Below are 26,939 nucleotides of genomic sequence, written 5' to 3'. Positions count from 1 at the left end.
ACCACCCCAAGCTTCTACACGTTTGCATGTTATAATAAAAAAATAAAAATAAAAAATTAAAATGTTTCCATTAAAATGCCTTTTAAATCAAAATCACTGTTGATGTGAATTTTGCTTCATGTTAACTTTGTTGTTTTCTACTTTTGAGTGTCAGTAGAGGAAGCACTTACATGAGAAATACACATATTTATCACAATTTTCACATGGATGTGTGATTTTTTCTTTTCTCAGTCTTCCAAAGTGCAAGGGACAAACGATGCTGAACAAAGTGAAATATGCAAACTGCAAAATATTGTTAAGGTAAGACGACAACTTTGACAAGCTAGTCTTCTCTTATGCTTTATTCTTGATGGTTTTGCATATGGTCATATGACTTGTGAATGTAGTTAAATACTTACAACACTAGCACTTACATTTTTCTCTATTAAAAATGCATGTGGGCATGTAATTGTACTGCTGACTGAAATGTTGCTGTGCTATATTTAAAAACAATCAGTTATTCTGAGAAAGGTATTTGTATGCTGTGATACGTAAGCTTAAAAGAATGACAGTATTTATGAGGGCAAATCACTTTCAGAAGCTGTTGATGACTTATGAGACTGAATTTTAGATACACAAAATAACTTCTCCCTTCTCAGAAACATCTTGCCATTTTTTCGTTGAAGGTGCAAAATATGGATATGCATGTCATCCTTGAAAGTTACCAGAAATATGTCCTACTGTATGAACTTCCTGTGAGAGTTGTAATCTTTCTGCATTGGTTTAATGTTTGCTGTTGTGTAGAGCATACTATTTATGTAAACATACTTTTAAAAGGAATGTCTTTTAACATGTTTTTTTTAAAAAAAAAAACCCTAAACCAACAAAAGCTGAGAAACTTGACCTCTCCTGTGAGAAATTCTTTAGTTTTACTAGGGAAAACTTTTTTTTGTTTTTTTCTTTCTTAAGCTTCTATATTGTATTTTAACATTCTGTTTCTCTAATCATACTTTTAGGAGCTCAAACAGAATTTAAGTCAAGGAATAGATGAACATCAACATGAACTTTCAGTATTGCAGGATGCACACAGACAAAAACTAGTAGAGATAAGTCGTCGACACCGAGAAGAGCTGAGTGAATACGAAGAGCGAATTGAAGAACTTGAGAATCAGTTACAGCAAGGTCTTATGGTTTCTTTTTTATTAAATGTACAGTGAATTTTGGCTAAGGCATCACATATCTATGTAACAGTGTAATGGGTACTAAATACATGATGTTTAGGAATTTGAATTTCAACTTTAGTTCAGCTTTATGTTTAACACATGCGTGTCCTAGTATGTGGTTGGCTTGAACACCAGAATGACAGCATTTCATCTTCTGATGTATATCAGTCTACACATATCAAATGTTGTGCTTTAAATTCTCCGCCTCCTGTGTTTTTAACTTCAACTGAACATAGGTGTGGATGAGCCATACTAAGTTGAAGATAAGAAAATCTCAGCACAAAAATAATTTTGGTGAGAAGTACTATGTGCCAGTTGGGTTACTTGACAAAAGCCCAAAGATTGCCGTAAGGCCCACACCTTAGTCTGTGGCGTAACTAGATTGTAGGAGAAGCTCAGTAGCTCTCACAAGGAGCTTTTTGTTGTTTCACATTCCATAAAAGCAGTCAAGTCAGTTAGGTTTTCTATAGGGGCTTCTATGTACAAATACCTCAGATTTGCCTCTATTTTATTATCTGTTAAAACCTGGACTTTTAAAGAGTACATACTCTCCTTTTGGAAAGAGAGATCCATTTTCTTCTTAGAAAGAAGGGAAATATTTTCACAGCCTCTTAATTTCTAAGGTAGTAGTGATAGGGAATTAGTTCTTAAAATCAGATGCCTGTTAAAATGTAATATGTCTTTTACTGTACTTATATAAACTGCACCTACGTATGCCAGCAGGACTAATTTAATGAAGTTGAAGGCAGGAATTCCATATCTTTTGCATTACAAGTTATCTGTAAAATAAATACTGCTCACAGCTTCGGAAGAATTAGAGTATTTTATATTTTTATTTTGTTGGTTCTGTTTGACAACATAATACAGAGTGGGGCAGGGGGAAGTGTTTGAGCTTACACTGCTTGTGAATGCATTTCAGTGTGCATTCATTTAACTTTTTTCCTGTACATTTTTGATTACACCTTTTTATACTCTGTAACTTACCTGGAAATTACATTGTGAGGATTGTACAGAACTATGAATGTCATAATAGTATGGTGGATCTCTAAAAACATCAGTTCTGCAGAATGAGATCTTTAGGTGAAAAACTTTGTGCATCATTTAGCAAATGATGTACCAATTTGTTATAGAGAACAATTTGCTACAACCATTCAGCAAACCTTTGAAGTGTAACTAATTAAATTATAAACAGGGATTCTGCATCAGGCTGAATTAGATGGGGTTTGATAAATTATTCTTAGAAAATTGAGGGATTCCAAATCCTGATAAATTAGATTCTGTCATCTTCCCACCACGGGAGATGAGGGTCAAGTATATTTTAATTAAATTGTGAACAACGTATGTCTTGCAACACTTACCTTTTAAAATTATTTAAAGCCAGGGATGTGTAAGTATTGGAAATGCTGCTTATCAAACCAGTATTATGTATAGCACTGCTTCAAATGTTAATTCTATTTAAGTGAGCTTTCTGTTGATGACAATCATGTCTTTGGTTTAGACTATCTCCCTCTGTCAGGAGAAAGCGTGGAAGAAAGGACTTCTAAGTAAAAGGTCTGCAGTGCTGACTTTTTGGTTAATATTGCAAACAATCATCTTTGCTTTTTAGATGGTGTTGGTGCTGATGCCATGAATGACTCTAAATCTAGTGAACAGAGAAAAAAAGCTCCGAGTCTAGAAGGAGGAAAAGTAGAAGAACTGCAGGTTGTAAAGGACCTAGAGGATGAAATAAGAAAATTAAATCACAAATTGTCTTCTGCCAAAGAAGAAAACAAAATTCTTCTGAAAGAGCAAGAGTTGGCAAAGGTAGAAAAAATCCAAATAACGCAAGAATATGAAAATCTTAAATCTGACTTAAGTATGCTTCAAAGTTCTGTTGCAGAGCAAGATGCTCTCCTGAAAGAACAGGAGAAGAAGCTCCAGTCAAAGACACCGCTACTAGAAGATGTTGTCAGACTACAGCAAGCACTGTTAGGTACAAAGATGATGATTTTATTGTTTTTTTTCTTTTTAGTGTATCTTCACAGGTTTTCACTTCTAATGCTGATAACTTATTTTAAGAATTTGGAACTGAATATAAGCATATGTATCTTTTAAAAGTTGCTGCTTTAGAAAAGGGCTGTCCGTTGAGGTAAGGCTAAGCAGAATAAGAGACATAATTAGGACTAGCGTGATTACTATAGGGGTTTCTGATTAGGTAAGTAATGATGTCTGCCAACTGTTTGACGGTTTTTCTTTCTTCAGAGGTAAGCCTCAATAGAAGCTGTTTGTTTTAAATTCTAAAAGTACACTTTTTTGTGTCTAAAAGCAGTCTGTGGCTAATGTCTTCTCCTTAAAGAAACACTGAAACATCTGTTTAAGAAGTACATCTGTATGTAGAAAATCTTTTAATATTGCATAACTGATACACTGTAGTACCGAAGTCCTAATGTGGGCTCAGTTGTAAAAATAGTGCTGTATTTTGTTGTGGTGATTGATGGTGCATTTGAATCTTTCACAGCTGATGCTTATCACAAAATAGCGTGAAACTATTCTCTTCTGAGTAGCAGAGTTCTGTTGGGGCAAGGTGGGGGAATGATTTGTTTTTATTGTTGTTGTTTGGAAAGTAGTAAAATTATTATTTTGTTTTCCTTATAGAAGCAGAAAATGAAATAGCAAGACTTTCAAGTTTAAATCAGGTAAAGCAATTTTAAAATTAAGCCAACAAGGAAGTGCATAAAATAGTAACTGATGGAAAACACGTTGTGGTGCTGTACATATTTTTTTGAGCTTTCACACTTCTACATAAATAACCTTGTAATCAAGGAAATAATTGTAGATTAATTCTATAATTACATGTGGAATTGATAGAAAAGATACATTTTAACTTGTGAAACTCCGCAGTATACTCTGTTGAAGAAAACTACTAGAGTTCCACCTATCCCATTGCTACTTAGGCTGCTGTAACTTAAATTTTTAAAGTATTAATAGAACATTCTATAAAATTTGTCATTTTTCACCTCTTCTACTTTGGTATGTTTCAGCTTTGACACTGTTAGCAGTTGTAAAATATCTCCCTTCCATATAGTACTCTAATAATACTACATTCTATCTTATTGATGAAGTTAAGCCATGGAACATACACTTGCTCTGGAATGCACCTTTAGTTTTTGGCAAGGTTGACTTAGTCCTTTATAAACTCAAGCTTGAGAGATTTGGCTTACTTTACTTTGTATCCAGTATTATTTTCCAACTTCGGTCTTCTGTGTTGTGCACATTCAAGGGTTCCCATGTCACTTTTCATAAGGACGTTATTCAGGTATCCTTGAATAAAACCTGCTGTCTCACCATGTAGCATACTGCATGTTTAGGGTATCCTTTGGAGATACAATAGTTTATTCTAGCTGTGGATCAATATGTCAGAGGTGGGTATAACTGCTTGTCAGACTATGGCTTTTTGTGCAGAAGTTTGTAAATTGCACTCCTGAACTTAGTGATAAGAAAATAAATGTCTGTGTATGAATGGCAGAGACAAATACTTCACAGTGAAGAATTTTTAACTGAGATAATATTCATGTAGGCTTAGAGGTTCTAACATAAAAATGCATGCTTTGCTTTTAATTGAGGGGGAGGAAAGAAACCATTTCAAATCTAAACAGTTTATAAATTTAAGCAAGATAAAATCTAATATTTAGAATTCTTTTTTTAACTTAAGGAGAGACTCGAGAAGGAATTGACCAGTGCACAACATGAAAATGAGAATGTTCTTTCTGCGTATACTGAGGATCAGAATTCAGAATTAAGTCAGTTAAGACAAGATTTGGAAAGGAAAGAACGTGAATTAAATGAAAGTATTGCTGAAAGAGAAACATTAATAGCAGAGTTGGAAGAACTAGACAAGCAGAATCAAGAAGCTACTCAGGTAATAAATGTTGCAACTAATTATTGAACTGTTGAAATAAACACACATGCACACAAATCTGAACTTTTATCTTTTAAGCTGATCTTTGAACATAGATAGCAGGGAAATAAAAGTTATCCTCAGGAACTTAAAAAGAATATTGGGACCAGTGTTTCTCCATATCATCTATCTCAGTGTGAAATTCTGAAGTGCAAGAAACCCACTTCTTATGGACAAAGAAATAATATGGCATGTCAGCTATTCATAAGGGATGTTAATTTCCCACATCCAGTTAAATACTACTTGATTTTTCCTTTGACCTCTGTCTTATGACAGTATGCATAACATGAATGATTTTTTAAAACTTTTTTCTTTTCCTTCTGTTATTTTTAATTATGATGAATAATTAAGTTACTTTATTACAAGTTCTTCATAATATGAGCATTTGTGGAGCAAAAAAGGTCAACATTTATATGTAATCAAACTGGAGTGATACCTTTTGGTCACTGCTCTGATGTATTTGACCTGTAACCATATAATTGCAAGACATGTGTTTTCAATATTGGTTTACTTTATGGAATTGAACATTTAAAGTGTTTTCCTATGAAATTAATCCCAGCCATTGTGTTTAAAAATACATTGGCAACTGGGAAACATTTTTGTTTCCACTCAATTTTTTTTGGTCTTTTTTGTTCAGAGGATAAAAATGAATGAAATGCATAGTTTGGCTGGTTCTCTTCTAATGAATTCTTGTTTGTGTTCGTTTCAGCATATGATTACACTGAAACAGCAGCTGTCAAAACAACACACAGAAACTGATAGTGTCATTAAGCAGCTGAAATTTGACATAGATTTTGAAAGAAAGAAAGTATCAGAATTAGAAAATGAGAAGATGGAAGCTATTAAGGAGTTAGATAGTCAGAAAGAAAAACTAAGCCAATGTTCATATGCACTTAATGATTTGCATATAAGTAAGCGGCAGCTTCAAGATAATATTAAAGATCTTCAGGAACAATTAAGGAAAGCCCAGGATTGTAATTTGCATAATAAAAAAGAAATGGGAGAATTGCAACAGAAACTAAAAGAAAGAGAGGAGGAACTTTCTGTATCCTTGGGCAAGTTAACAGAAAAAAGTAATCAGGAACCTAACTATACTTGTCAAGATCTGAAAGAAAGAGAAGTAGAAATTGCCAAACTACAGAATGACATTTCAGAAAATAAACAACTAAAGGAAGACTTAGAGAAATCCCTGTCTGATCTCAGAACAGAAAATGGAAAGCTAATAGCAGCCATTGAAGAACTAAAACAGGAGTTAAGTGATGCCATTTCTGAGAAAAATAAGGTTTGCTTGGAAAAAGACACTGTTGTAGAGGCTTTGAAAATGGAAAAAAGACAGTTAGAGAGCGAATTAAACCAGACAGAAGAGAGGCTTATGGAACAAGCACATAAGTATAAGCAAACTATTGAGGAATTATCAAATGCACGTAGTATGGACACAACTGCGTTGCAGCTTGAACATGAGCGCCTAGTTAAACTCAATCAAGAGAAAGACTTCAAGATTGATGAACTTAAAAGGAACATTGAGCAGATGGAAAATGACCATCAAGAAACAAAAGAGATGTTGACTACTAGTTTAGGAGGACAAAAGCAGTTGACAGAACTCATAAAAGAAAAAGAGGTATTTATTGAAAAATTTAAAAATCAAGCCTTACAGGTGAAGCAGGAACTTGAAGAATATATGAAAGTTTCAAAAAAGCAGGATGTCTTAAAACAGAACTTGGAGGAAAAAGACAGAAGTCTTGCAGTCATGAAGGAAGAAAATAATCATTTGAAAGAAGAAATTGAACGCCTTAAGGATCAGCAAAATAGATCTACGCCTGTGGTTGAGCCTAAAACTCTAGATATTATTATTGAACTTGAAAGTGAGGTAACACAGTTAAAAGTGATAAAGAATAATCTTGAAGAAGAAATAGAAGTCCACAAAAAAACAATAGAAGATCTGAATCTAACAACAGTGCAACTTCAGCAGTCTTTACAGGAGCAAAGAAAGGAAATAGATGAGTCTAAATTTCAGTGTGAGCAGATGAATGTCACACATGAAAGACTTTCTTTAGAGAAAGATGAGGAAATTAAAAATTTGCAGAAAACAATTGAACAGATTAAAACTCAGTTGCACAAAGAGAGACAGATTATTCAGACTGATTCTTCTGATCTTTTTCAGGAAACCAAAGTTCAGACTCTTAATGGAGAAAATGGAAATGAAAAACATGACTTATCTAAAGCTGAAATTGAGAGACTGGTAAAAGGTATCAAAGAAAGGGAGATGGAGATCAAGCTTCTAAATGAAAAGAATGTTTCTCTAAGTCAGCAAATTGATCAGTTGTCTAAGGATGAAGTTGGCAAACTTACTCGGATCATTCAAGAGAAGGATTTAGAAATACAAGCTCTTAATGCTAGAGTTTCCTCAGCTTCCTATAGGCAGGATGTTCTTTGTCTTCAGCAGCAGCTGCAAGCTTATGTTATGGAAAGAGAACAAGTACTAGCAGTTCTAAGTGAAAAGACAAGAGAAAACAGTCAGTTAAAAACAGAGTATCGTAATATCATGGATATGGTCGCCGCTAAAGAAGCGGCTTTGGTAAGGCTGCAAGAGGAGAATCAAAAGTTATCTAATAGATCAGAAAACAGCAGTCAAGATATGTCTAGAGAAACTATACAGAATTTATCCCGTATCATTCGAGAAAAAGATATTGAAATAGATGCCCTAAGTCAAAAATGCCAAACCTTATTGACTGTCTTGCAGACATCCAGTACAGGTACTGAGAACACGTCAGGAGGTGTTAACAGTAACCAGTTTGAGGAGCTTCTACAGGAGCGTGATAAACTGAAACAGCAAGTAAAGAAGATGGAAGAGTGGAAGCAACAAGTAATAACCACGGTTCAGAACATGCAGCACGAGTCAGCTCACCTCCAAGAAGAGTTACACAAGCTTCAAGCACAAATTTCAGTTGAAAGTGATAGTAATTCAAAGTTGCAGGTAGATTATAATGGCTTGATTCAGAGTTACGAACAGAATGAGAAAAAGCTGAAAAGTTTTAGTCAGGAATTAGCACAAGTTCAACACAGCATAGGACAGCTTCATAACACCAAGGATCTTCTTCTGAGTAAACTTGATTTGGTTACACCATCTGTGGCAACAGCTTCCTTCATTTCACAGCTTTCAGGCATTCAGTACAGTGCTCCTGAAGTACTCAGTGATGAGTCTAAACTCCTTCAAAAGGAGTTGGAACAACTGGAAAAGAAGTTGGAGGAAAAAGATTCAACTATTAGGACTCTTCAGGAAAACAATCAACAATTATCTGATTCTGTGGCTACAGCATCAGAGATTGAAAGAAAGAGTCAAGAAGGGACTGAGTCAGAAGTAAGGCAGATCAAAGAAAAACATGATGCCTTACAGAAATCACTTAGGGAAAAAGACATATTAATTAAATCTAAAAGTGATCAGTTACTTTCTGTGAGTGAAAATCTTAGTAACAAAGAAAATGAAAATGAGCTTTTGAAGCAAGCTGTGACTAATCTTAAAGAAAGAAATTTAATTTTAGAAATGGATATTCGAAAACTGAAAGAAGAAAATGAAAAAATTGTTGCAAGTTGTAGGGAAAAAGAAACAGAATTCCGAGCACTTCAGGAGACTAATATGCAATTTTCAATGATGCTGAAAGAGAAGGAGTTTGAGTCTAACTCAATGAAGGAAAAAGCTCTTGCTTTTGAGAAGCTGTTGAAAGAAAAAGAACAGGTATGTACGTTTGTATTTAGGAATATCTTTTAAAATTAGTCACATGGTAATGCATTTTTGTGTATATGTAGCCATCAAGTGTTTGCCTGAAATCCGTTTGTGACTCCTTTACTGCATTATACTCCAACAAAAATCCTCCCCCGCAAAGTTAAGAAATTAAAATTCAGCAGGTGAGTCATTTACAATGTTACTTCTTAATTGTGCAGCCATAAACTACACTTTTTATTTATTTGGAAATTACTCACTTACTGAACAGCTGCTTAATATTTTGCTTTGTCCCTGTTGTTCATTAAGTGCCTTATATTATTTTTACTGTATAGTGCTCAAGCTTCTGCAGAGCTGGCTAGCAGGACTAATTTTCCAATGTGCTTTCCTTTTGCACTTGTCATTCCAATGTCATTGCTTCACAGCATCCCTGTGAGATTAATGAGTTTATGTATCTTGCTTTTATAGCTGGAGAAACTCCACTGCAAAAAAAAAACCCACAAAAAAACATTGGACAAGCTAAATTAACGTTTTCTTCTCTACAGTTTGACATATGGAAAAATTGATATTTTTTTCAGAGAAAAGTTGCAGTGGCTTATTAACTATTACATATCTAATTTGAGGAAGAATCTTTTTTTAAAAGAGCAAAGAATTATGTGACATCACTGATACACAAGTCAACAGCATGTTGTATGAACTGTTGCTGCTGGAGTTAAGGAAGTAATGTGTGAATTGCCTTTTTTCTTTGAGAAATAGGTGTTAAGTACAGTGCAAAAGTCTTCCTATAGTTTTGACAACATTTGACAGCAGAACTCCAGGATGTAGATATTTTTGGTTTGCTTTGTAGGCTCTGAAGGTTAATATGTCCTAGTGGGCAGTCTTTTCTGGTAATTAATTCCAAACAGATGATTTTCTTTCTTTTCTCTGTACTGTTCAGGTCCCCATTCTCTTCGTCTTGGTGGTTCTGGTTGCCATTCTTCAATTTTCTCTTACAGTTGTCCCACTCCATGCATACTCTTTTATCTTCCCTGTTGCCTTTAGCATCCCTTTCCATTTTTCAAAGTTAGGAGCATTGCCCATTATCAGAGAGTGGTATTTATGGAAACCATTGCGAAGTAACTTGGCGTTATTTTTTTGCCCCTTGCTATAAGTATAATAAAAATTTCCATAGAATCATAGAATGGTTTAGGTTGGAAGAGACCTCAAAGATCATCCAGTTCCAACCCCTTGCCATGGGCAGGGACACCCTCCACTAGACCACATTGCCCAAAGCCCCATCCAGCCTGGCCTTGAACACTTCCAGAGAGGGGGCATCCACAGCTTCTCTGGGCAACCTGTTCCAGTGCCTCACCACCCTCATATCTCTGAAGCTTTTTCAAACTACCAACTAAATCTGCAATGTAACATATTTGGAAAAGCATAATATGAATTACAGTTGTGCAATTTATACAATGTGTCTGTTTAAATTTATCATTTGGAAGTCTCAACTTGGACATAATATATGTGAAAAACTAGGATTATTTTTTTTGGAGGAGTTTGACTTAAGACAGATGTTTAGCTCTGTTTGCTCATAGTAGATGTTTCCCTATCCTGTTCTAAAGAAGTACTGTAGAATTACAATAAGAAGTTTTATTGTCTCAAGGTACAATTACATTGTGAAAAATAGGTTTGAATTGCCATTGGGACTTTTTATGTTCATCAGTCTTGCCCATATAAAATACACTAATACTTTACAAATTCACACTCTTACTATTTTGGGTTTGTTTTATTCTAACTTGTGGGAATCTGCATTGTCTGGCTGGGTTCTCTCTGTTTTATGTCTTTGGCCTGCAGACTTTCACTCACTGGTGGCTTAGGCTTTCAGTTTCACAAGCATGGAATGCTTGTCTGGACATTTTTCTTGCACAAATTGGAGAAGTTCCTGTTACACACTTTGTGTTTGCCATGGAGAACTAGGGAAAAATAGTATTCAGACAGTTTTGTATTTTGCGTGTGTCAGAATATATCACAACATATAAAGAGAAGGTTTGCCTGCAGGCTTGTGGTTCTACTGCGAAAAGTATTTTACTGTATTCAGTTTGATTAATAAAAACAAATAATTGAAGCTCATAAGTATTAGTGATAAAACAAAAGATTGGTTTACTTTTATCCAACTTATTCAATAAAAGTAACTCCTGTCAATGTATGAGACAAAAGGTAAAGAGCATGCTGAAAAGTTTCAAATAACTAAAAATGCATTCAGGTGTACAGGTGAATTCTGTGTAACTGACATGCACTTCTTTATATGCTAATGTAAAGTTGTAGTAAATTGTATGTGAGTAGGAACATTATTCATTGAAATTTGACATCTGAAAATGCGGTGAACATTGTTGTGATTCATTGAGTGTTAATCTTTGGGGGTGAGGTCACCTTATGGTTTGTTTTTAAAGATTTCTTCATGTGTTTAGTCGTCTTAAGTTCAGACAAATTGACCTACCTAGGCTGATGCTTTACATGTGCATGGCCTCATAAACTGGTATCACAGAGAATAGATTCCAAACACTGAGGGGAAAGTGAAATTTTCAAGTGTACAGGTGTCCAAGATGTTTCTGTACATAATACTTACCTAAAGATAGGTAGGTATCTGATTGTTCACAGTAGTCAGTTAAGACAATGCATCTCTATAGTATCTTTTCACAGTAACTTTTACTTTCTTGCAACATGTGAGTGAAATTACTTCAAAATAATATTTTCCCTGAACATTTTTCTGTGCCGTAGGGCCATGGGTGTCCTGCCCTTTTCCTTGTTAGGATCAGTATTGTCTTTACACTTTTCTGAGCAGAGACTATGTCTCCTTTGGTAAAACTATTTGCCATGTTTACAATGCTTGTTTGTGTCTTCAACAGGGCAAGACAGGAGAATTGAATCAACTATTAAATGAAGTAAAATCAATGCAGGAAAAGGCTGTTACTTTTCAGCAAGAGAGAGACCAAGTCATGGTAGCACTGAAACAGAAGCAAATGGAGAGCACTGCCCTGCAGAGTGAGGTACACCACCAAATAATTCACAGTTGCAAGAAATAAAAGAAAAAAGAATAAGACATTGCATCTGTAATATTTCCTGGATTATTTTTGGTAGCAATCACTTGTAAAAAGCATTTAAAATTGATGCACACGGAATGTGCTTTAATGGACATGTTTATTTGCTTAGATTATTTTTATGAAAGGTGATAGTACGAGCAACTTAAGATATGTTCTACACAGATACAGCATTTACGTGAAAAAGAACAACGCCTAAATCAGGAACTGGAGAGGTTACGTAATCACCTTTTAGAAATGGAAGACTCCTACACACGAGAAGCTTTAGCTGCAGAAGACAGAGAGGTCAAGCTAAGAAAGAAAGTTTTGGTTTTGGAAGAAAAACTCGTGTCCTCATCTACTGCAGTGGAGAATGCCAGGTAGTCTTTTAATTTATACAGCAGTGGCATTGGCTGTAAATAGCACAGTTAGCTAGACTGGTACTGATGGCTTTATTGTACTGAATAACTGTTCTATAACATGCTAAGCACTTGAGAAAACAAAAAGATATGAACTTTTGTTACTCTAAATCAGGAATGTGATTTGAAATATACTTAAGTTCTCAACAGTAGCGAAGTATTTGTCCTTTTAGTAGCAGCTATTGAAATCTCACATCTTTGACAGTGCTTAGAACTAGAAACAGCAAAAATCCCTCAACCCATCAATTTAGTTGTCTGTCAAATAAAAAAAAAATGGAGTTAACTTACTTTTCAGTCAGGGCTTCATTCAATTTGAAACAGTCTTATTTTATACACTTCAATGCACAGATGTGACTGTCATGCTTTGTGAATTGCTTTCGAGACAAGTACACTTCCTTACTTTATACCCGATACCAGGAATCAGGAAAAAAAATTGCCTTCACTTTTATAAATCGAGCTGAAAGATTAAAGGTAGGCTATTTTTGCTGGGATATACTTTTCTCTGTGATGACTTCTGTTACTGCTTTCATAAATAATGTATTTTATTTTCATTAAGTCATCAAGCTAGTCTGCAAGTTGAATCTTTGCAAGAGCAATTAAACCTGGTTTCCAAGCAGAGAGATGAAACTGTGCTACAGCTCACCATCTCACAGGACCAAGTGAAGCAGTATGCATTGTCACTGGCCAACCTGCAGATGGTACTAGAGCAATTCCAACAGGGTAAGTTTTGTCAAGAAACAGCAAAGATTGCAACACACATTTTTTTGACCTGGATAGTTGCCATATTTTTGTGCTTTTTAAATATTTAGCTTCCTGGTTTCCTTTTTGATAGCTTGAATTTCAGAATCTATTGTCTTTTAAAAAACTTATAAAAACAATTCTGGCCCCATGAAAACTGATGCCCAGTATCCCATTTATGAAATTTGAATTCCACCCCTACCTCATGAAGACCAGATATGATAAGCTGAGATTTTGCAATTGCGTATCAAAAAGTTACGTGTTGTGAATCAAGGTGTTTTTTTTGTTGGTTTTATTTTGCATGTTTAACCCTTTAGAAGAAAAAGCTATGTATTCAGCAGAGCTGGAAAAACAACAAAAGCAGACTGCAGAATGGAGAAGAAAAGCAGAAAACTTAGAAGAAAAAGTTGTATCATTGCAGGTGGGCTGAATAAGGAAATTGAACCCTATGAAACTGAATGCTAATTCTCGACTGAATTGTTTGTTAACTGCTGTGTTAAGTGTTACTGTCTAAGAATACATGATAGTGAACTCCCTTGCTTCTCTTTTTTTCTCCCTTTCCTGCCATCTATTCAGGAAAGTTTAGGAGAGGCAAATGCTGCCCTGGATGCAGCATCAAGGCTTACTGAGCAGCTTGACGTCAAAGAGGAGCAGATTGAAGAGCTTAAGAAAGAAGGTGACTACATTTTTCTTTCTTTTATTATTCTGTGCTTAAAACATCCAAGCAGCTGAGGAAACAATGTAGTATTCCTAGAAACTTACCAAAATTCATTTCCTATGAGGAAAAGAGTAATTGTGTGCCACCTTTTGAGGACTTCCTTGTTTATAAAGCCAATGTGAAAAAGTATATTTACGTTCTGTTAGGGATCTTTCTCAAAAGAAAGCCCTGTAGTTGGTTGGGTTTTCCCTGTAAATACCAAAGGCCTTGATTTAGCTCTGTGTCTTTTTAAAAAGTTTGTGAAATACCAAATGTTGTCAGATTTTACAAAATAACTAACTACCATATTTGACATAGACAAAGGAATACAGTGAGGTAGAGAGAAAGGATGTGCTGTTGGTAAGAGATATAGAGGGAGCAGTTCTTGCACAGATGTGAGACTGTCTGAAGAGATTATGTGGAAGGTCTTGAACACATCTTTAGATTGTATTTTTAGATCTCATTTCAAATAAGCTTCCTGATTGTTCATATTTAGGAAGATGCCTTTCATGTTGTTCTCAGATTAAGTACTCAAATATTATATGAATGTCATTACTTTGGATTTGAAGACAAAACTTGGCCAGATGGTAGAGGGATTTGCCAGCAGAAACAGTTTTGAAAAGGAAGAATATTTACAGTGAGGGTGGTCAAACATTGGAGTAGGTTGCCCAGAGATGTGGAGTGTCCATCCACGGAGATATTCAAAACCCAACTGGCCATGGTGCAGGACAGCCTGCTGTAGATGACCCTGCTTGAGCAGAGGGGTTGGACTAGATAATCTGGAGGTCCCTTCCAACATAAATATTTCTTTGATTTTGTGATGCTGTGAATGTGTTAGGGTGTGGTTTTGGGGTTTTTTCCTCTTTCTGACATCACTGAAACATGAATTCTGTAAGAGGTGCATAGCCTTCTATTTCATAAACATATTTAGCATTAAAACCGTAGGAAAATGTAAGAAGGCAGAATAACTTTTTACTAAATACTGATATCACTTCAATGTATTTCTGTTTTATGGCCTTAGACTATTTAGCCTAATCATATGAAAAGAAATGAAGGGTAATTTCTATACAATGTATCTGAATATCAAACATCAGTAAGATTTATAAGCTAAGAGACTCGCTTGGGGGTGACAGAATAGCTATGAGTAACATAATTTTTGGGTGAATGTCTTTAATTAAGGCTTGCTGGGGGAAGACCTGGAACATCATCTCTGCTGGATGCAGTGGTAACTCTTGCTCTGAACGTACACAACTAATTATTGCTATTCATTTTTAAATTATAATTGGTCTTACTCTTGAAATAAATAATATTTTCTTAAAGCATACCTGCTTATGATCAGGTAGTTGCTGTGGAAACTCATTTGAAAGTCTTCATAATTTCAGCAAGAACGCTACAAAAAAATTACAACTTTACTGCATAATTGAATGTGGACTTACGTAAATTTATTGTGTCTAAGTGCAATTTGGCATCCAAGTGGGCATCATAGGAGTGCTCCCTGAGTTCTCATATGAATTTTACAAGTTAAATTAAATTTCAAGCTGCTACATGAATGTACAACTAAATACTGATTTAGTCTTGAATTGCCTTATCTGTATATTTCTGTCTCACTACAGACATTCACAGCGAAAACTTTCAGACACCGTGGGTTGAAATTAACTTTGGCGTAGGCAAATACAGCACTCTCAAATGGGGAGCTCTGCGTTACTGGTTAATTGTGATGGCAAACCTTTGCGTATGAAAGCAGGAAGGGTTTGAACTTTGAGAGAAAACTGAATCTCAGTATTTTATCAAGCTATGTTGTACTGGCAAGCGATTTACTTGTTAAAAAAATTGAGAAGGGATTGTTGCATAAAGAAACAGCACTTTAATGTTGTTGTAGAATAAATCATAATTTTTATGGGGCGGAAAAAAAGAGACCACTCCATTTTCTCTATTTACACAAGAAAACATATAATGTCTTACTGAAAATGGGCCAAATACATTCCCAGACACAGTTTTGTTGGCCAAATCTTTTGAAGGATTTCTTTATGGATTTTTTTTGGCAGAAGAAGTGATTTTAATGGAAAAGTATAAGATGTACCAGATGCAGTTTTCTGGATTGCCATAAATGGTTAACAAATTATTGGAGACTGTTGTAAATGTCTGGTTTACAGCAGTCCATGCTGAATTTTGGCTCAGGTCTCTTTTGTTATTCAGTCGTTTCATACACACAAAGTACATGTTTAAATCCTTTTCAATGCTAAATTCTATTATTTTAGAAGGAAGTATTCCATTTAAAAAATATGTTTAATGATGGAGTTGCGTAGTTCACTGTGGATGGAATATAGCTGTGTAGCTGTCCTTAAAAGTTGGTCCTCTTTGATATAAAATCATTTGCCACAAAAAACTAGAAAACAACAGTAACAATTTAAATTATTAATACATTTGTTTTAAAATTCATCATGTGACTAAAAATTGAAAAGGAAGCTCACGATTGTCTTGCTTTGTACAGCAATAGCAACACAATGAAATTTACTTGAAACTTGTTTTCAGATGCTGTTTATCTTTTTGTGGCATTAGTAGTTTAACTTTTTTAATTCCCTTTTACTCTGTGGATACCCCAGTAACAACTCAGCTTCCATGTGCACTCCTACAACTGTTATCATTCCATAATTATATTGCAAATGTTTTCCTTCAAGTATTGGGGTCCTATTTAACCGCCTTTACAAAATAGTATAACTTTAATTTTAAACCATGAAGCCAGGGATTAATTCTCCTGTGCCTCAGCCTGGTGTTTTGAGAGAGGAGTGCTGAAGAGCAGTCACATTATTGGAATGGATTTCTGTGCATGTGGATGTAGTTTTTACAAGATATATTGTTGTATAATATGTATAATTCTGTTTGGTTTTTAACTTGTTTTGAATAAGGAGCTTAATCCTTATGTTCCTCGAATAAGAACTTTCCCAGCATGACACTAATTAATTTGTTGTACTCTGTACTCTCTGAAATTGATATTTGTGAAGTAAAATGTTTATATAAAGATGTGGAATATTTGCACAGGACATATTAGATTGTATCCATTTCACAGCCTAGCTCTTTGATGTGTATATATATGAAAACTCTGTGGGTTCTCATGGAGTTACTGGTGTTAATTGAGAACCATGTTGTGTCAACGTAGTTGTGGCATGCATTTATTAAAGGTTAAAAGTCACATGGAAGCTAGAGTGGAATGTTTTTCATGCATCCCTGATGATTTGAAGGTTATAAAAATTTATAAAAGTCACTTTTCTTACAAAGATGTTGAGGCTTTTTAGAAATTAACTCCAAGATAGATACAAGAAAAGTGTATCTTTTGTGGGTTTTCTTCTGTGTTTTTTGTTGGTTTTTTTTTTTTTAATGAAGCACTTCTAATTAGCTCAAGCCCAAGAAGTGTTAAAATAGTAGGGAAATGAAGTTGATTGGCAGTTTTCCCATGGGATTTGAAGATAAGCATTCAACCTTATAGAGGGAGAGGAGAAAAAACTCATAATTTCTACTTAAATAACTGTAGGGTAGAGTTGGTCTTCACATGGATACTCCATGTTATATTTGTAAAACTTTTGTGTGTGATTAAGACAGACTTACACTTTTATTAGGAAAAAAGTAACTTTAAAGGTAGTATCTTGCAGAACCCCAGTTTGGTGAAGAATTAGATTCTGCTTTCTTGATGTGAAGCCATTTGTAGTTTATCATCTTCTAAGAATTCTTTGTATCTTGTAATTATTTGTTTTCTTGTCTGAGAATGTTTTACTGCCAGTGTTCTAAAATCCTATGTTTGGGCATTTATGCGAGTTTTTCTAGCACTTTTTACTCTGATTTTTCTACAAACTTGTGTAGACCTGAGCATCAGATACTTTTATCCAGTTTCTAGTATATCTGAGTTTTTATAAAGAGAAAACTTTGTGCCTTGTTTCCTTACAATCAGAATGTTGTAAAATATTTATGGCAAGTAAAACTTCTAGGAGAATTTTTTTCTTTATTATGAGCTTTATTTTTATGAGTTTTGTGGGAGGTCAAAGGAAGCCTGAGTTTCTGACACAGAATGATTGGGGTAATTGGGTGTATTCTGTATTTGAGCTAACAAGTAATTTGTGTTAGTGGAATTTTAGAATTGTGGAGAAGTTGGTGCTGTGAAATTATTGGACAGGAGCAAATATAACAATATGATGCCATGGCTCCTTTTAATGAAATGGGCTACTATGTTTGTATCTCCTTCATTAAACACTCTGATGTCATGAGGCTTGATGTGTAGATAGTAGACAAATCATTGATTAAGGTCAGGAATTTCATAAAGCTGAAAAGTTACAGCACTAGTTAATGCAGAATCTAAACTCCTCTCTTCTAACAGGTTCTGTTTTGGGTTTGTGGAGAGGAAAAATAGGGTCCTTTGTGTAGGCCAAGAATGTAATGATCAGTGTTGTGATATCCTAGATGAACCGATTTCATTGTGGCGACTACAGAGCAGCATCAGAACTTGGAGTCAGCATGCAAAAAAAAGGCAGAAAATATGCGTACTGACTCCTAGCACATTCTTAGACAAGCTTATATTAATTAATTTATAATATTGGCCTATTCACTTAATTTGCAGGCCATGATGCTGGGCTAAAAGTGTTTGCCATTTTCCTCTCGGCTTTGTCTCTGGTTCATGGTAGCTGTGGCATTTCATCTCTGCCACTTTTAACTGAATGTTTTTATTCCCAAAAGTATGGGGAATCTTGCATAAATCTTTGCAGAGCCTTTCTTGCCAGTATACTGAATGAGGAAGCACAGCATTGGTTCTAGGATGCATTAGCGTGTCCCAGCGTTCTGTTTCAAGAGCTTGCATTGGCTAACAAGGGTGGGAAAGGTCCTAAAAGAAGAGACAGACCCACAACAAGTTATTGATGTTGCTCTGCTTGCTGGTAATTCTCCTGGGAGACTGGAGAACTCCTTAGTTCTTGAAGTTAGAACTTCAAGACTTCAAGTCTTCAGCAACCTGACAGTAGAGTATGCAGAATAGCTGGGTTTAGGAAGTATTTGAGGTTAAATACTGAGATCAAAAGACCTGATGCCAACATGCAGTTCGGTCAGAGTATGGAAAAGATTACCACTACAGGACCTTGATCAAGAGTTTCTTTCCTGTTCTAGGTGGAACAGAGCAGTTCATCAGACCTTCTGCAGTTGATTTATTTTCTGTGTATTGCTGTACTTTAGCATTGAGTATCACTGTAGAAATTTTAGCTTACTAATAAAAAAAAATCAAGCTGATTTTGTTTAAAAAAAGCACTACTGACAATATTAGCATATTTTATTTTAAAATGTAAGTGTGTATTATTGATAAGTTTTGCAACAAAGCTTCAAAGTTTCCATTTTTGTTTATTTGCTGTGATGTAATATTTTATAGGTGAGATCAGAAGAGAAATGTTAGAAGATGTACAAAATAAACTAATGAATCTTATGAACAGCACAGAAGGAAAAGTGGACAAGTAAGTCTTTAATGAAAGACTTGGTATACATTTTGGGATGTTATTCCTCACACTGTACAGATATGTTGCTAACACAGTTGCAAGAGTATTGCAGAACTGGGCTTCTGTATGTGATCTTGTAACTTAATTATACTTTTGTAACTTAATTATACTTTGATTATTTCGACATTTTTCATTTGCTTGGTGGTTGTAAATAGTAATTTTCATTAATGATGCCAATGCGTATATAAATTTGGATTACTGAAGTGTTTAAGTAGAATTGCACTTCAATAGTGTGAGCTGTGCAAATGGAGATAAAAGTTCTTAATGAGTATCTGTTAAAATGGCTAAGGTGTGAACAGCAAGCCCTTTCATGTAGCTAGCATCAACTGGATGTTGTGTAAATCTCTTCCTTGGTCTCTTTTTTTTTTTTTGTCTGTTTACCTGTTAGAACCAAAACGGGGCTAGACAAATGGGCTTCTCTGTCCCCTTCCTTATGACTTGATTTGGGACTGTGCATAAGTATCTGTTTAAACAATTTCCTGAGTCAAGATCTTGGAATAAAGTTAGTCCCTGATAGTAGTACTTAAATCAAAACTTGTTCATGTACAATTCAGTTTCACCTTAGTGCATACAATATTTCTAATACTGTCCAAACTGACACTTACTGTATAAGAAATGTTATAATTTCTAGGGGAAGGTAATCAGCGAGGTATCTTTTTAGTTCATGGTATTAGATTTATTTGGATTTTGTAAATTAGGCAAGAGTACGAGGAATAAATGCATCAATGTTACAGTATCAACAGTTAATGTAATAGATTATATAACAAGCTTCCTTTGTTCTGCAGGCTCCTGATGAGAAATCTCTTTGTTGGACATTTTCATACTCCAAAAAATAAACGCCCGGAAGTGTTAAGGTTAATGGGAAGTATCTTGGGAATAAAAAAGGAAGAACTCGATCAGGTAATACTTTGCAGAAAACTAGACTTCTTTTTTTAATTGTGGTATGCTTACGTGAAAATAGAAAGACTTGTTGCTACATTAAATGTGACTGTCCCTGCACTTCTTGTGGGGAAAGTATGGGGTTTGTTCTCTCATCTATATTCACTTTTTATATGGTACATGCTGATCTTAATGGAATCTTTCAATAACATTGTTTTAATGGAATGGATCTCATTTTGCTGAGGAATGATAATGCAGAAAGGGAGGGATTTCACTTTGTGCTGTTGTGTCTAATAGCTGTAATACGTTGGTTACAGAAAATTAAGCCAGTTTTGTATGTACCGCTAGGCATTGTGAAGAATGTGGGACTTATATTTTTAAATAAAGAGCCAGGTTTTTAGACTTGACAGTCTTTGGGAGGCAGAAAATAAGGTTTTGATAGCAATTAAAGCTTTTATTTATCTGTAGGATTCCCACATAGTTATTGTGAATAAATACAATGAGCACAATGTTGCAGTGTTTTTTACCTGCTGCTTTATTTTTTGTTTCCTAACTTTTTTTTGTTTTTTAATATTTTCTAGTTGTTATCTGAAGACCAAAGAGGAGTTACGAGATGGGTGACTGGCTGGCTTGGTGGAGGAGCTGGTTCAAAAAGTGTTCCTAATACCCCTTTGAGGCCAACTTATCAGAACATTTTTAATAGTGTAAGAATTAATCGTGCATTCTATATGTTTAAGTAGAAAAAATGAGGTAGTTGCATATTAATGCTGATATCTGGTTCATCATTATATTGAGCTCCATTTACTGGTGCTACTGTATCTTCCATTATTTATTTGGTTTGTGCAACTGCTTTGGCATAAGGGTTTTTCTGCACTAAATAAATATATAGGCATTGATGAAAATTATACGGTACTAACTGTTGGGCTAATACGGAAATCCAATTACATTTCCACTGTTTCCTGGGATTACTGACTTCTTACAGTGTGGACTTTATCTTGCAAACTTACAGTGCTGGAGGTTAAATACATGTGGGAGTCTGGAATTCCACAATACTCAACAGTATAGAACACCATGACGTTTTGATGACTGTGTTCCCATATGTCCTTTAAATTTAATTTGAAAAGCTTTCTCAGCTGCTGCAACTAGTTTCTCTTATGTACAGCATATATGCAGTTCTCATAGCATGGTCCATGGGAGCAGTTAATCTATAGAACTTCCCATTTTGCAGACCAGTAAATAATGCACACAAGGATAGAGCACTGAGGGATTGGGCTTTTTGGATTAACTTTGGTTATTTGCTTATTGAGCTAGAAAAGCATGTTGAGAATTGATTCCTGTAGAATATCTTGAAGTGTGGGGATTGGTTTTTGCCCACTAAAATAATGCAGGCACTTAGGCCACCGAGGATTGTGATCTGATTTAACTATGGACATAAAAGAGGAAAATGAATGCTTTTGCATGGATAGTATGGGTTTTACTAAGCAAAATTTTATCTTGTGATGCTACTGAACGCCTTAATCATTCCATGCTTCCTTTATTCAAGACTTTTTGTCAAATAAACATTTCTCTTAAAACTTGCTTTCTTTAAGTTTTATGTGTTTCTGGAGGAGTGATTTGCTTGAGCATGGACACAGGAAATACTGTGTTGTCAGCAGCAGCGTGGGATTCTTGAAACAATTGGCTTAAATCAATAATGGAAGTATGTGTTGTCTTTAGAGTTTATCAATTTCACTTAAATACCACTTACTGAGACACAAAAACCTATATTTTGAAAATAAATTCCATTGTCATTCACTAAGGACTACTTAGTACCAAGCACTAAGTACTTGGTACTAAGTACCAGTACAAATTTTTGGAGGCTGTGGACAACTTTTTGGTTTGTGTATGTATTTTTAACTTTCATACTTTTCAACAGAGCATCAGTAAAATGTAATAACTAGTAGCCTCTTGTAGTCTTTTTCAGAACTGTTTGTGAAATTCCTCGAAACAGAATCTTGCCCAAGCCTTCCTCCACCCAAGCTCTCTGTTCATGATATGAAGCCTTTAGGAGCAGCAGGAACTGGTAAAACGAGCAGTACTCCATCCAACAGTCAAATGCAAGGTAACATTTGAAAGAAAATTTTAATCTTTACACAGAACATAAACAACTAAAGGTAGAATTCTCAAGGGTATTTCAATGAATCTGTGCTTCCTCACTTGTGAACTATGAATTTGATTTCTTTCCCCATACCCCAATTTCCTACTTTATTTTCTCTTTTTTTTTTTTTTCCTCCACTCCCATTTCCCACTGCTTCCATACCCTGCTTCCAGAAATCTCAATACAGAAGATTAGAGGCAGCAAATTCCCTTTGATGTGGAAAGGCTTTAACAGCACCTGTTAGAGCCAATCAGATGCTGTACAGCCAACTCCATATGGTATATCAGTGAACCCAGTTCTGATTTTCAGCATCCCTGTTGATCAGCTTGGGTCTCACTGAGTGAAGAATGCAAGTAATGCCAACCTTGTAGTGCCTCTCTGGTATGTGGAACTTGCTTGCTCAGAGAGGACTGAAATAAAATCAGTTAAGTATATGGCCTGATTTGAAATCTCTAAGCTCTGCATGAGTTTTAACTTTGATTTTTCTAACGCAGAGAACAATTATGTTTATATTATGCATGTTGAAATTAATTATTTTTATTTTTTTTACTCCTGATTCTGTAAGGAGCTCTGCACTTCTAAGTAATGTAAGATCCAAATCTTCAGTTTAACTGATCCAGCTTGTACTTAATTTTTTTTACATGCATTTAAGACTTCACCTTAATACATTCCTGCTGATTTGCAGAAGCTTGTTTTGATTGCAACTTTTAAGTGTAAGCTCAAAAAAAACCCCATCCCCAAAACCTTATGTATTGTATAGATCTAGAGAGAGATATATGCTAAAAAACCCTCTTTCAATTCACCTAATGTTGAATGTTACAGAAAGCATAAATGTCTACTGTGAAGTACCAATTTATCTCCAAAAGCAGTATTTATTTATTTTTTAATACACCTGAATTAAGTTTTATTTTCTTTTTACTCATCTTCCTCATAGTACAACAGTAATATAATAGGTAAAGTATCTATTTTACATGGCAAAAAACCAATTTCTTTGTGTGGAAAAACTAAATTCTTGGATCCTTTTATCCATTCAGGAGCTAAATTGCTGGCTTGTAAAACTATGATTGTTTGGGTGCTTTAAGTTTTCTGTTCCTAGAAATAAACCATATGGTAGCAGTTTTTAAGTGCTGGACACAGATGTCAGTATAATATCCACACAGAAATGCATTTATGAGAATTAGAATGTTTATATGATGAAAGACTTATTTTAAAACAAAAATCTGAATAAAATCACCTAGCCAAACAATTAGTATGATATGGGAATGTCAGTTTAGTTTCTGCTCTACATCTGGTGTAGGAACCTTGGGAACAGGTTACATCTGGAGCTGAGTGAAGATTTGGTGGGGAAAGGTGAGGAGGGGCAGGTCGACTGTTAGTTTTTAAAAAAATAGTTTATTAATTCTTTTCTTTATTAAAACTGAAATTTTGTTAGAATTTGACTAATGACCAAATATTAAGTTTTGTCTCAAGACTAAATTGTGACTCACTGCCTGTAATGTTTATTTACAGAGGTTTTCTTGGGACCGACCCTGGGGAAGCTGTGCCAATACACCGTGGGGTGGGAAACCTACCTGTGTGCTGCATTGCAGTGCACGCACAAGGGCCCTTATGCCTTTGCATAGTGCTGGAGTCAATGTGACAGATACTTCATGTCTGACGTGGCATATGTGAACTGAACCTTGGCAAAGGGTGTTCATATTACCTGTCACAGAAATGTATAGATTTTTTTTTTTTTTTGAGGGTAGCCTGAGCTGTTACTGAATTTCTGCTGTCAACAAGCACAATATGTTTGGCAGGTCCTGGGACTGCCCTGATCTTTAAGTCAGTCTTGTAACTGGTGGCCTGAAGCGTGAAAATAGGAATTGTTCAGCAAAAGCAGCAGTGGCAGATGAGATCCAAGATGAGAGAAGATAGAATGAAAGTCTCTGAGAGCATCTACAGTCCACGGCAAGAAGATAGGATTTTCATGTTGCAAAAGTAATAGGCAATTGTAGAACTTGTTTGTGAACAAATACTCTAAAATTGGGTAGACTTAGGAATGCTTTCTAACAAAGTGGTTTTGTTGTTCCTTTTGGTTCATTGTGGGTTTGTTTTGGTTTTTGCATTTCAGATTCTGCAGCTTCAGGAATGGGCAGAAGACCAGCTACAAATCCATTTTTAGCACCTCGATCTGCAGCAGTGCCTCTCATAACACCTGCTAGTAGTTCTGGACATCTGCTTATGAAACCTATTTCTGATGCGTTGCCTACTTTTACACCACTGCCGGTGTCCCCTGATGCTAGTGCTGGTGCTGTACTAAAAGACCTCCTAAAACAATAGATGATCTTGAATCAATATGATGATAGTAGCACTTTAAGGAAAATGAGAACACTATACTGTATATAATTTACCACAATGAGGCCTTCTGTAAAAAGTCATGTACTTGTTTGCAATTGTACCTTGCTTTTCTTTTAATTACGAACTAACCAGTGCTTTGGAAATTCTAATGGTGGCATGAATAACTGCTGCCTTTATAGCAGGCATTCATTTTGGCCGTGGGTTAAATCTTAAACTGAGGTGAAAAAAAAAAATCTATCTTGCTAGATTGTAACAAGACAAATTGAAGGATTTTTTAAACCTTAGTTATACTCGGAGTTGTTTCAGTTATGCATAGACATCATTAACTCTTTGGTGCTGAGATCTGGTTTTCCATTAAAATGATCCACCATTGGCAGCGGGCCTTCAAGAACCAGAATTGAAAAACAAACCCACACAACTCCTCTCCAGCCAAAATTGATCATCTTTGAGGTGTTCAATAAACAAACTCCAAATAGTAAGACAGTGAGCATATGGGAGTGTGATTATTGAGCAGCTGCAGTGTTCCCACGCATAATTTATGACATACATTTAATGTACATTAGGATGTGTATCTTTTATGTACAGGATTGGTTGCATTTGGAGGCAGTTTGAGGCATGTTAATCTCCTTTTGCGTAGTGATTTGATTTTATTTTTTTTCCTCAGCCTAACAGCTGCTTTCAGCAGTCAAACACATCAGCACCAAGGAGTTAACTGTGGAAGTGAGTGCTTCATTTTCTAGAGGTGTCCATGTGATGAAGAGTGGGTAATTTAGCAAAAGATAGGTTCACATATATAAGACATTGTACTCTAATGGTCTAAGATGTATATTTGAGAGGCTTTTTATCTTGCAGGATTTTGTAATTCTAAATATAGGCTTAAAGCTTGAACACATGTATAGAATTTAAAGGGAAGAAGATGCTTACTTATCTCAAATGTGTAAATAAGTCTTTGTAAGACCAAAGCCGAAGTCAATTATTCTGTAAATTTTGCTGTGATAACTTGTACACTTTGATTGGCAGGTAAAGAACGAAGTTGCATACTGAAGGATAAAAGTCATGTTGCAAAAGTCATCTTCATAGTGAATCTGAGATAAAACATCTTCACTTTAAAATGTGGAATTTCTAAACCTTTTTATATGCCATTCTTTGTTTAGTCAGTGTTATGATAACTGTTGTGCAAGTTCTATATTAGAACTGTCAACCTTTACTTCTCATTTTCATTAAGATACTGGATTAAATTGTTGTAAGAGTTATATTTAAATAAAATGAATTACTGAAACTTGTACAGAATCAACCACAATAATGCAAGAAATTTTTGCATTTATTTATGTAGGTCAAATAGGGAAATTGTTTTGTTGCCTTGAAATCTAGCAAAGCTTTTTTAAGAACTGCTCGAGTCCCTTTTCTCCAGTATGTTAATATTTCATGGAAGACTTAGGCAAATTTGGAAGTGGATCGACCATATTGAATTTTTATTTAAAACTTTTTACTCCATTATAGACAAGGTAATTAATTTGGCAGTTTGGTTTCTGAAAGGATAGCATCCACACATATTATACCAAAGTAAATTCTGTATTATGTAATAAATGTAATGAGAATTTGAAATTACATCTGCTGGGAACATTTCAGTTTGGTACTTCAAATGTATGTCTTCATTTAAACTGGACTGGAATAGTTCTATAACAAATATAAAGAAAACTGAAATCAGATGGCTTCTGTGCAGTCTCTCTTCTTCTTGTAGTCATGTCTATTTAAGGTTATATAGTTGCTTCAGAATAAAATTGCCTTTTGGTGAGCCAAAGCAGAAGGAAATGTTTAGTTTTTTAAAATTGTGGCTTACGTATTATAAATTACAAATGGACTCATGTTGCTCGCTATCCCTGAATATACTGAGCCAATCTTTTGTGCAAATTTTTTCTCTTAATTGTGGAGAACTTAATATGTACATTTTTCTCTTCCAAGAAGCTTTATAAATGCTAATAAGTAAAACATGGTAAGACCATTTGTTTCTGTGTGCTGTAAATCAGCTCCGTTTATACAGTAAGCTCTGGGTTTGAGGAGGGAAATCTAAACCCAAGCAAAATTATTGAAGAACTTCAGAGTTCCTCATTAAGCTGCTTTGGAGAGAAGAAAGTCCTCTGTAGGAGAGATATAAGAGGCTTCAGTCCTTAAGTCCTGGGAGACTGTTGAACTGTGGAGAAAATTCCCGTGGCTTAGAGGTTTCTGTTCTAGGGCTTATTCCACAACTCCATTGGTGGGATTTGTTGCTTTGTTAGAAATCAAAAGTGCTCTGT

General features: G+C 35.1%; 1 protein-coding gene across 3 annotated transcripts in view; it reads left to right on the top strand.

Annotated features, from left to right (window-relative positions):
* Window positions 1–26,354, top strand: part of TRIP11 (thyroid hormone receptor interactor 11) — a 32,703-nt gene extending 6,349 nt beyond the window's left edge. Inside the window, exons 5-20 of one of the 3 annotated variants that reach the window (XM_054827204.1) lie at window positions 232–300; window positions 996–1,161; window positions 2,809–3,174; window positions 3,837–3,877; window positions 4,894–5,100; window positions 5,849–8,872; window positions 11,743–11,883; window positions 12,100–12,293; window positions 12,889–13,052; window positions 13,388–13,491; window positions 13,647–13,746; window positions 19,169–19,250; window positions 20,078–20,192; window positions 20,753–20,875; window positions 22,125–22,272; window positions 24,419–26,354. In XM_054827204.1, the coding sequence (XP_054683179.1) occupies window positions 232–300; window positions 996–1,161; window positions 2,809–3,174; window positions 3,837–3,877; window positions 4,894–5,100; window positions 5,849–8,872; window positions 11,743–11,883; window positions 12,100–12,293; window positions 12,889–13,052; window positions 13,388–13,491; window positions 13,647–13,746; window positions 19,169–19,250; window positions 20,078–20,192; window positions 20,753–20,875; window positions 22,125–22,272; window positions 24,419–24,627 (5,253 nt within the window). In that variant the 3' untranslated portion in view covers window positions 24,628–26,354. Of the gene's footprint in view, window positions 1–231; window positions 301–995; window positions 1,162–2,808; window positions 3,175–3,836; window positions 3,878–4,893; window positions 5,101–5,848; window positions 8,873–11,742; window positions 11,884–12,099; window positions 12,294–12,680; window positions 12,804–12,888; window positions 13,053–13,387; window positions 13,492–13,646; window positions 13,747–14,946; window positions 14,993–19,168; window positions 19,251–20,077; window positions 20,193–20,752; window positions 20,876–22,124; window positions 22,273–24,418 lie in introns of those variants that run through there. The other 2 variants (XR_008577335.1, XR_008577336.1) reach the window with 2 other exon arrangements.
* Window positions 26,355–26,939: the final 585 nt, after the last annotated feature.

This window comes from Grus americana, chromosome 5 (genome assembly GCF_028858705.1).
Source record: "Grus americana isolate bGruAme1 chromosome 5, bGruAme1.mat, whole genome shotgun sequence".
Classification (NCBI taxonomy): Eukaryota; Metazoa; Chordata; class Aves; order Gruiformes; family Gruidae; genus Grus; species Grus americana.
Note: the sequence above shows the minus strand (reverse complement) of the source record. Positions and strands in the feature narration are given on the sequence as shown.